At 38.2% G+C, this 11,581-nt stretch overlaps 1 protein-coding gene across 1 annotated transcript; it reads right to left on the bottom strand.

Moving 5' to 3' along the window:
* Positions 1 to 1,357: 1,357 nt before the first annotated feature.
* On the bottom strand, positions 1,358 to 4,277 carry LOC105033662 (protein PLASTID MOVEMENT IMPAIRED 1). The gene is given in 3 exon segments (XM_010908551.3): positions 1,358 to 2,505; positions 2,508 to 2,771; positions 2,774 to 4,277. Coding segments are annotated over 3 exon segments (2,574 nt in total). The 5' UTR covers positions 4,104 to 4,277; the 3' UTR covers positions 1,358 to 1,525.
* Between the last annotated feature and the right edge of the window lie 7,304 nt (positions 4,278 to 11,581).

An 11,581-nucleotide genomic window follows, 5' to 3' on the forward strand; every position in this document is an offset into this window, starting at 1 on the left:
GAGCTTAGCCGATTCAAGAAAAGAATGGCCAACTCAGTCTTAGAGATAGAAGAACTTTAAAAGCTAAATAAATCAATAAGATTTTTAAACCTACTTAGAAAATCAGCTGGCCGATCAAGTATTTAAGTTAGCCGACTAAGATAGAATCTAAGTCAACCTAGTTTTAAGTAGATAGAATATTAATTTTTGATATCTACTACTAAGTCATCTCAGAGTTTTACTTAGTTGACTCAAGGTTAAAGATTAGCCGACTAAGAGGTTGGGTGAGCTGACTCATAAAATTCTAACAGAATAATAGTTAATTTCTCAGAAATTTCAAAACATGTTTTAATTCATTTAATGGTCATTTTTAAACTTCAATGGCTAGAGCATTAATCGTAAACATTTTTGAGCCAATAAATGTGAATGATTCATGGAGGGAACTAATTTTTGGAAAGAAGAGAATTCATAGAGTTATTTTTCTAAAGTGATAGTGTGATGAACTTAAAAGCAAAGAAAAAAATTAAGGAGTATCATAAATTTAGTTCTTCCTACATTTAATTAGTTTGAAAGAGAGGAAGAGTGCTTTAATTCAAGCAAACTACCATTGAGAAAAAACATTGAGACTGCCTCAACCTCTAAAGCAATCAAGGAAGAAGTCCATATATTGAAAGCTCATCTAATTCTTATATACTTCTATTTGTTTTGTTGTAACAAGTTTCTTGGATGTTGAAACTTGGGATTGGTCCAAGTCTAAGAAATTGGATGGTGTTGGTTTTTATTGGTATCTTCAGAAAAATCAATCGAGATTGATTGTGACTCTGAAAAAAAATAATCAATAATAAGATTTTGGTTGGTGAGTTAGTGAAAACCAATTGGATTGGATTGTGGATCCATGAAAATAATCAGATCATAATCTTAAAGTGTTATAGTTGGAATTCTCAAGTGGGTTTGCCTGGAGAGTAGACATAGGTATTGAATTTAGCACAAAATCATGATAAAATCTTTTATATTTATAATTATTTATTTTGCTTATTAGGATCGTACCATTAAAATTATCCATCTTATTAGGATCTCAGTTGCCTTTTTAGATTCTCTAGCATGAGAATGTTATAAGAGGGATTCTATGCATGAAGAAACAAATGGATATTGTTCAATCATTAGCAGAGGAATTTGTTTGTACCTTTATTCAATTCAATATCCTTTTGGCTCTTATATCCCAGCCTTGCTACTTCCTAAGAACATCTATTAATTTTGTATTCGATGGTCAAAGGTTTTTTTCTTTTATTTACTCATATTTCTATTATACATGGTGGCAGAGGAAATACATATAGGTCATTGAAAAATCAATCTTCTTAGGAAATCAATGGAAGGAAAATATCATGACAAGCTCAAATCCCCTTATTTCATTAATAATTCTTCATTATACACCAATTTAATATCCTATTTCCTAGTAATACAGACTCCCAAGCTGAATCCTAGAAAGTGAATATTTTTTTCCTTGCAGAACACTAACATGTCCCAATACTTCTTTACCACCATCAGCTCATATACTACTGGTTTTGACCTTCACATCTGGGTTCCGCATAGCCTTGAGCCACATGTCCGCCACAACTCGCGAGGACAAGCTGCAGAGCAAATCCTGTGTCCCCTTTGCTTGCACAGGCTTGGTTTTCCTCCCTGCCTTCCCAAGTCCATAAGCCACCAACCATTGCTTTGCAGTCAGCTTTTGCTTCTCCCCATCCCAAACACTCCTCATTCCTCCTGACCTCAGCTTCAGAGCCCCAAGATGGAGACTTGTCACTTTAAACCTCCACCCTTCAGCTTCTCCTCCTTTCTCCACTATCGCTGCTTGCACCACAACCATCATTGGAGCCCCAACTGCTTCTAAGCTCCTTAATGGATCCCTTAGCTGAAGGATCACTAACATTGTCATGGTAGTGTCTGAGCTGCAATTTTTTTCCCAATTCTCAGGTGAAATGGCTGAATCCAAAAGGTTGTTGTGGTTCGAATCATCTTTTCCCAGATGTGGGGAGAATTCAAAGGGAGCTTCTTCTTCCGCCATGTCAGCCTGGATCTTGAGAGCCTCCACTGACATGGCCTCCATTTTCTGAAGTGAGAAGGCTAATATTTCCTCTATGGTTACTGGATCATCTTTCACAAACCAAATTCCTGTGGACATCCTCTCCTCTCTGCCTTCACTCATTGCTGTTGCCATCTTCTTAACAAGTGCTATTGATTTAGCTGCGCTGGAGCTTGCACCTTCTTTGTTCCTGCCACTTATGATGGCCGATGCGATCCCTTCAAATGCTATTTGCTCGGCTGATTTGCCCATCAGTTCATCCATAGCAGTCAGCGAGAAAAGTTTGCGACTCCATTCTTCCAGATCCATGGAAGCTAGTATCTGAAACACTTCAAACCCACTGGCCAATTTCTGATGCTGGAGGATGTGTGGTCTTGATATCTGCATCACAAGCTTTGGAGTCTCTTTTCTTTCTACTACCACATTGAAAGGATTCATAGATGCAAATAGCCTCCATCCCTCGTTTGAACCACTGGGCCCAGACTCTTTCCGAGATCTGAAAGCAACATCTTTGCTTCATCACCAGTACCTTGAGCTGGTTCCGACTTCGGTGAAGTAACATGCTCTGGTTTGACATATTTATGCTCATCATCATCTTCCAACTCGAGCATCTGGAGGAACTCTCTTGTAACTGTCTCCTCTTCAGCATCCAACTGCTGTGTCTTTGTTCCTCGGGCCATGTTCAGAGAATTGATCTCATCTTCAGTCGGGTTGACTCGAGGGCCTTGATCTGCCGAGAAATCGAATCAAGCTCTGTTAAGCTAGCCCGCCGATCGCGGTCATTCATCACCTCTTTCACCACCTCGCTCGAAACCGATGTTGCTTCTAGGGCATCTTCTGACTTGCCTTCATCTTCCTCTGCTCTTCCTCCCTCTCCCTGAATTTGAATTCCCATATCAATGACTTCGAACTCTGGTAGGTCGAGATCTTGCATCTTCGACTCTGGCTCCGGCTCGTGAACAGGAATGGGCGGACCAGACTCGTCGAGCCTCGACTCATCGATGCCTTTCAAATCTTTTGCTGAACCTGATGAACTTCCCTTCTGAGGGTTCTTAGATGGATCTGATCTTGTAAACCTCGGGCTCATGATACTGAAAGAAGACTTTGATTGCTTCCGAGCAACAGAGTATGAGGAATCCTTTTCCTTGTTTGATCTCACTGCCTCAGTCTGGCTGTAGATCCCGACTCCTCCATCTTCCATAATCTGAAATCCCAACCTGAGAACCAATTCTCCTCCCTTTGCCTTCCCAGAGAGCTTCAAGCTTGTATCCCACTGCCGAACCCGAACCCCCTCCAAGCTCTTCTCAATCGAGTCTAGAACCAGTAGGCTTAAGTCGACTATGTTCTTCCCAAAATCCAGCTCCGGAGCATCGACAGCCAGCGTCGAGATGAGGAACGGGCGGGGCTCAAACTTGAGTGGCTTCCCCATGCCCACTCCACCGCTGCAGTATAGATGGCATTTGATGAACAGAGTCTCATCGAAGTCGGCGGAACCCTGAAGTGCTCGGGAGGGCATCGTCTGCACTGCTCCATCCTTGGCCTCCTTCTTGCGCACGGAAACTGAGAGGCGGAGACCATTCAGGGAAGCCGGTAGGCCATGGACAGCGATGACCTCGACGGAGAAGAGGCACCCCAAGCGCTGCATACCCAAATGTGACAGGGCTCGTAAAGGCTTCCAATTCCATATCCCCTTCCTATCCCCATCTCCAGGCCTTGACTGATGCTGAGAATTGGGTGGAGCGTGGTGGTGCTGGTCATCAACATGTATACTGTCGCCAGGCTCGGTTGGAGGCTTAGGACGGGATCTCCAGGGGGAGATGGAAATGAGTCGAAAGGAGCGGCTGTGCCGGTCCGATCGAGCAGTTCCCTCGGTGATGCGGGGGCCAATGACAGGTGCAGGCAATGAGTCGGCGGAACGGGGAAGAGCAAGGGAGTTAGCACGTCGGCGGTTAGACTGGGATTGGTAGAGGGATTGGCTCAGGGTCTCGAGCTCTTGAAGGAGTTGTGAGCTGGAATCTCTTCTCTCTTTACGTCCTGCCATTAGTGGAAGTGGAGAGTTTGTATTTGGTAGAGGAGGCAGGATGGATCTATGGGTTTGAGAGTTCAATCGGAGGGTTTATGGTTTAGAGGGTGCTATGGGTTAGGGCTAGTTTTAAGCTTAGGTTTTGGAGAAATGGGTGAAACGTATGGAAGAGAAGAGAGGAGCGTTGGTGTTCCTTTCGCCTGTATTTCATCTTAGTCTTCTATTAAACACTGGACAGGGACAAGGAGTCACCGGAGAAAAATGTCCTGTCAAGTATTGAACAGGGATGGGAGTCACAGGAGAAAGATGGATAAGATCCAAATTATGTAAGATACGGATTAGACATTCATATATCCTATATTTATATTTATTTTAAACAAATAAAAATATAAATTGGATATCAAATATATACATATAAATATAGATAGAGATATAATTAAGATAATTAAATTTTATGATTGTAAAATCAAAAATATTATCTAATAAATAATAAATCAAATTAATAATATATTAATATGATCATTTATTTTTTTAAAAAATTTATGAGTGTTATACGAGAATAAGATTTCGGATACAATATCGGATATATGGATTAGATAATTATTTATTTATATTTAATTTTTAATTAATATAAATATTAGTTTGATGCTTAAGTTTTTTATATTTACATAATTTTGGGTATAAAAATATTTATTGACGGATCACTCTCACCCGTGAAGGCGGGAAGGAGAGTTGTACCAAAAAAGAAAAAAAAAAAAAAAGTGGAAGGAGAGAGAAGAGGGTCCTGTGTGCAATTTCCCTGCGCTTGGCGCGCCGGGTGCGCAAGGAAGGCAGCTTGGATTTGCCGACTTACGTTTGAAAAGTAACCGTTTACTGAGTTGCTTCTAACACGGGAGAGTGGTAGTTGTGGAACGCAGAAGATAGGAGAGTGCCTATTGGATGGCACTGATGTACGTTGAAATTTGTACAAAGTACATTGATTTGTTTTTGCCGATTAATGGCTCAGGACATAGATAGGGAGTGGGGTCCACTCCCTGGACCGTTAAATATGGGACAACAGCATGATAGACTTCGGCTACGAGCCGCAAGGTACGGTTCTGGTATGGAAGGAAACCATGTGATCTGGTGCATTTAGTGGACCACGGACGGGCATCCCAGAAGCCATATGAAGTATCGAAGAGCTGGATGTGATACGAGTCATTAGAGCAATTAATATGGTAGGCTTTCGTGTAATCTTGGCCTCCTTACACCGTGAGCGGGATTCAGCTACAGAACGTGTCCTTTGTTCAGCCCTAGCCAGCATAGCATCCGGGGGAACTTTTAACACGGGCAGGTGGTAAAGCAGGATGCTCTTAGAGGCAGAGTTGATGCCACATTGTCTATGAAAAAGAAAAAAATGCTAGCAATTATCTCATTAGTTCCCCATGCTGACATTGCATTGATTACTCTTGGGTCATGGACCATGCTTGTGAGTTGTACCAATTCTCTCACGCCAATTGGCATGGGTGGCTGCATCACTCACCATGTTATATAGCAGTTCTTGATGAACAAAAAGAAAATCGTTGCTAGAGACATCCAATAGGTTGTCCACGGTGCCCTTGGGTAGGATAGAAAACCATGCTATTGCATGGATCCTTTGGTACAGTACACAGACTGCCCTATAGGGTACTGTATAGCTTTCGATGGCCATCAAACAAGATGATCTATGTTTACCAAAAAAAATAAAATAAAATGATCTATGAGTATATATGTATCATACATATTGTATATTATTTGATGGACATTCATTTTTGATGGCAACCATCAAAGGTTGCACAGGACCTGCAATCTGGTCCATACACCATAAAAGATCTTGGCTGTGCTATCGGCCTTATTTTGTGGAAACTATAAACACTGACTGGATGGGCTACTTATGGGGATGCAAATGGGTTAGATCATCTCTTAAAAAAAATGTTGCATTGGATTATGTAGCGCGGACGAGGACTCTACAAGCTTTTTGGAGGCCATGTCAGGGCAACCAGCCTCTAGGCCAAATTTGGGACCATAAAACCAGCCCATGTACATAGAGCATATCTTATGAAGTATGTGCATCAGTTATTTGCTTACAAGCCATATAATTAGGTCAAAATGGATAATTTTGCTTGCTTATAAATGTATTATTAATTGTCGGATAATTTGAAAGGAACCTAAACTCATCCACTTTAAATTATTCTTTTTGAGCAAAAAGATGGAAACCACCATCTCATTTCAAAGGTACGAAATGGAAGAACATAGAGAACAAAACATTGTGCAAGAGCAACACAATAGATGGCCTCATCCCCACCAACAAAATAAACATTGTTGGTGCGAGAATCCATATGGCATCGAGACACCAGAGTGGACGGCGAAGTGGGGCTCTCGGGGGCATGACCTGCACAAAAGTCCCGATCAGAGGTTGCTCCGATGAAGATCCTTTGATACTCAAGTTAGAACTCTCGTTCAACAGATAGAGGAGTGTGAGAGACAGAATAATGATATACCTCTTTTGGGATCTTTTATAAGCCTCCTTTGTGGCTGGGAGACTGGAGCTTCAATTGGTAAGTTGGCTGGCATGATCTTGCTTGATCAAGGCACTATTTGCATGGAGTGCGAGACTATCACTTGAGATTTTTAGGATATGATGGTTGTGGTTGCCTTATCAATTTTGTGACAGTTGTCATCTAGCAGATGTTGAATTTTAAGTTGAGTTGCCAACTGGGTATCGTCAAGATGAGAGTTGGTCGACGACGACTAATAGTCGGTCGCCTTGTGCCGCCTTTGGGCGAGGAAGTCAAGAACCGGAGGCTTGCTCGGAAGAGAATGGTTAGTCGGCCTGACATAATCGGCCAACATCCATATTCTGATCAAACTGAACAGGCCATTCAGACATGCCGTTGATTTGTCAGCCTGAGCTGTAGGAGTTGGCTGATGGGGAAATGTCGGCGGTTGTACACAAGGGTTATCAAGCGGTTGTTGGCAGGCATTCGTCTGCTCAAGATGTGAAGCATCGATTAGGCTGACCACGAGTTGGCAAGGGCTTTAGTAGACGGGCTCACCAAACTTGAACATTTTAGGCTATGGGCTTTTTCACATTATCGGCCCATGTGAAATTTTTTTCAACACATGCCCCCTACTCTTGAGTCTGAACTTTTAGTCAGACGAAGGGAGTATACCCACTTCTCTAGACCGAAGATATGAAAGACTCTTCAGTTGATGGGACACATGTGACTTTTGGAGCAGAAATGAAGCGGTGCAGCCAAGCCATCATGATCGAATTAAATAGGCATCGTTTCGATGAAAGAAAAATCGACAGTTTCAAGCATACATTTCAAAAATTTTTAGCAGAAGATACTGGATTAAACACTTTAATCTATAAATTATGCTATAGATCAGATCTAAAACTACCTACTCAAGATCGTATGACATGAATTTTATGCATAATCTGATTTACATATTATTGATCATATCAATAATCAGGTAGATCACATCAACAACAGGTATACCACGTGAGTAGATCTTATCTACTGAGATCAGATCTCTTATCAGAGTGCGGGTCGACGATCGTCGCTACTGATAAATATGGTAAAGAGATTTTTCTCAGATTCTTGTAGCTACACAGGGCATCCAGCCTCTACAAAACGTTCACTCAAAGATCTGATGCTGATCAGTCTTTCTGGGAGTGCTAGCTCGCATGTAGACCTTCTTTGATTGCTGATCTGCACCCTTCTTCGGATCTCACATACTTTTTCAGAGGAGAAGAAGAATGCTAAGGAGGAGGATGAGTTGGGTCAGTGTATAGAGGAGATACTTTCTTCTCACTTTTTCTCTTCCCGATACCCTAGACTAGAACCCTAGGGTTTACACTCAAGCATAAGAGGAAGCAACTATCCTTTGTAACATGCATAGAAGACCCACCCCAAGACCTCACACCCCATCAAAAAATTTTCATGGTAATCCCTTCAGATTTGTCACACAAATATGTTCCCTTCTTAAGGGTGGCATCCCAAAATGGATAAGGATAAGGATGTTAGGTAGTTTCATTCAAACTTGAATTCAACCAAACCCAATCCACACTTGAATTCAAAATTCAAGTTGAAGTCATGTTAATCCTTATCCAAAGGGGCAAGAAACACTTGTGGGCGTGAGATATTCTTCATGCAAATTCAGAATTTGCATGAAGAGGTGCATGGAGATGATGTGGTGCTAGAGTTCAAATTCAAACTCATTTGAATTTGATTTAATCCAATTTGGTCCTAAACCTAATCAAATTAGATTAGACCCAATTAGATAACTGAACCTAATTTGATTAAGCACTAAACCAACTCAATTAATTCTTAATCTAATTAAAAATTAATTAAGCCTAAATTTTGATCCAATCAGGAATCAAGCATCCTTAGAGATTAGATCATCTCATAACCTAATCGGATCAAATCTAATTCAATTAGACTTGATCCGAACTTCATTGCTCAATCAAATTGATAATTGCTAATCAGTAATCTAATTACCAATTAATCCTTCAATAATTCACTAACTCTTAGCGAATTAATTCATTACAACTTTTGCATAAGATTAACCATCAACCATATTGATGATTATATCCTTGAATGATTCTTAATCATCGATCAGTTATCTGATCAGTTAGAAATTTTTTTTGAGTGTGACCCCATAGGTTCAAACCTAAGTTGATAGCACAAGAATAAATTCGATACTAATCGAAATGACTATCTAGCAATGGTATCTGACATCCAGATAGATCGAATGGTTGCAAAGTAACATTCAAGAATTCTGAACTATGGTTATCATATAATTCATCCCTTTAACCCTCAGTGCATAGGATGATTTCAGAGTTAAACTATTAACTCTTAATCAGTACATCTATAATGTATCTCAACCTCATAAATCTCATGACTCCTCACGAGGACTATCATAGCCAAGATTTTACTGAATTGAAATACAATATAGCACTTACTCCTAAAATTAGAAGCAGTCAATCCCATCTTGAGTTACACACCGACTTAACAAGTACTTGACTGTGCTCAAAAATCTTTCATCACTAAATTAAAAATTCAAATAGTCTGACATCAAAGCACAGTGAGTAGCTTGCGAGTCACCATGGTGATCTCAGGTCGGAGAGATATTTATATCTATATCTTTCGTGAGCTACTCTTGATAGTAGAGTGCTCCACAGTTGGATCATATTCAATGAGATGTATCCCTACATCTTACCTACATGTCATACCAGTGTCGCCATACTGCTTAGTTAAGAGGACAACCAACCTATATGGCACACAACAACCTACACTTGATAAAGCTATCATCCTAGTAATAGCATATCATTTGATCGTGAATACTTTTAAGGACTAAATGATAAATCATCCTTTATCAATTAAAATAGTCATAAGGACTTCATCATAATATAGGAGTTTATAAAAGAAGATGCATAATTTGTACTAAAAAAATTAAATAATTTTTATTAATAAATAATTCAAATATAATTACATACAATGAGCTTAACCGTCAACAGATTGATGATTGACATTGGGACACAATTTCCAATAACTCTCACTGGGACTAAAGCTAATCAGTACAGTATCGTATATCCATCTTCCATTTGTGATCATCAAACTCCTTGACACTAAGGGCTTTAGTGAATGGGTCAGCCAGATTCTCCTTTTCATCAAGCTTTTGAAGCTCGACGTCACCTTGATTCACAATCTTTCAGACAAGATGGTAGCGGCGCAGAATATGCTTGGTGTGCTGATGAAACTTCGATTCCTTCGCTTGAGCAATGGCTCTAGTATTATCGTAGTACAACAGGACAGGACCATCAATGGAGGATGTCACTCCAAGCTCACCGATGAACTTTCATAATCAGACAGCTTCCTTCGCAGTATTGGATGCTGCGATATACTCTACCTCACAAATTGAGTCGGCCACAGTGTGTAGCTCGAAACTTTTTCAGTAGATTATCCCACCATTCAGGATAAAAATATATCCCAACACACTCTTGCTATCATCATGATCTGACTAAAAGCTGAAATCGTAAATCTTACATGTTTCAAGTCAGAATCTCTATAAACGAGCCATTGGTCCTTAGCATTTCTCAAATACTTAAGAATAATTTTTACAACCTTCCAGTGATTCTCTCCCAGATCAGATTGGTATTTACTTACTATCCCTAGTGAGTATGCCACATCCGATCTCGCATATGTTATAGCATACATAAAAGATTTCACTACTGAGATATATAGAATCCTACTTATACGCTCTCTCTCTTGAGGTGTTATCGGACAATCTCTCTTTGACAGAAAAATTTTATGGCTTATCGAAAGATAGTCTTTCTTAAAATTTTCATACAAAACTGCTTCAGCATGGCATTACTATATGTAGATTGGGATAACCCAAGCAACCTCTTAGATTTATCTCTATAGATCTTCATCCCTAGGATATAGGATATTTCTCCCAAATTCTTCATGAAAATTGAGATGACAGCCAAACCTTTATTTTCTGTAATACAGAGATATCATTTCTGATTAAGAGAATCATAACAACAAAATAGGTTATTAGCAATGAAAATTTATCATCGCTAATAACCTATTTTCGTCACTAATAGTTATTAGCGATAAAAATTTGATAGCTAATTTTTTATCGTAAATAATCACATCATTGATAATATTTTAAATAAAAAAATATTTAATCATCAATAATATTTATTTATGATGAATAATTTTCATCGTTAAAAAGTTTTGATAAAAAATTTTAATCATACAAAAAAATTATTTACGATGAATTATAACATCGCTAATAAATAAAAAATTAATAATGATGAAAATTTTTCATCATTATTAATTTAATTAAATTTTTTTTGAAATAAAATTTTTAAAAATTTTAACGATAAAAATTTGTATCACAAATAATAATTTTTGTAATAAAATTTTTTATTGCTATTAATTTAATAATAAATTTTTTAAAAATTAAATTTAAATAATATTAATGATGAAAAACTTACGTCATAAATATGATAATTTTTGATAAAAATTTCTATCACTAATAATTATTTACGATGAATACTTTTCATCATTACTAATTATATATAAAATTTTAATAATTTTATATTTATTAAAAAATTAAATTATGATATTAAAATATTTTTGATGATCAAAATTTCATCAAAAATAATTCCATCACTAATAATTTAAACATATTTTTTAAAAATAATTTATGAATATATATTTTTAATTTATATCTATAATATTTTTTATAAATTAAAAAAATAAAATAATAAATTTACATAATAAATAGATAAATAAATTTTATTATTTTATTATATTAAATTAAAATTATAAGAGGTTTGAAATAAAAATAAAAAAGTATATGAAGAAGTCGTCAAGGGTCGGCATCTGGAGATCGAGCTGGGGAAGGAGAGCGCTCGAAAGAGCTCGGACCGACCTGCTGCTGCCTCATCAACTATATCGTTT

The sequence above is a fragment of the Elaeis guineensis genome, chromosome 4 (assembly GCF_000442705.2).
Source record: "Elaeis guineensis isolate ETL-2024a chromosome 4, EG11, whole genome shotgun sequence".
Classification (NCBI taxonomy): domain Eukaryota; kingdom Viridiplantae; phylum Streptophyta; class Magnoliopsida; order Arecales; family Arecaceae; genus Elaeis; species Elaeis guineensis.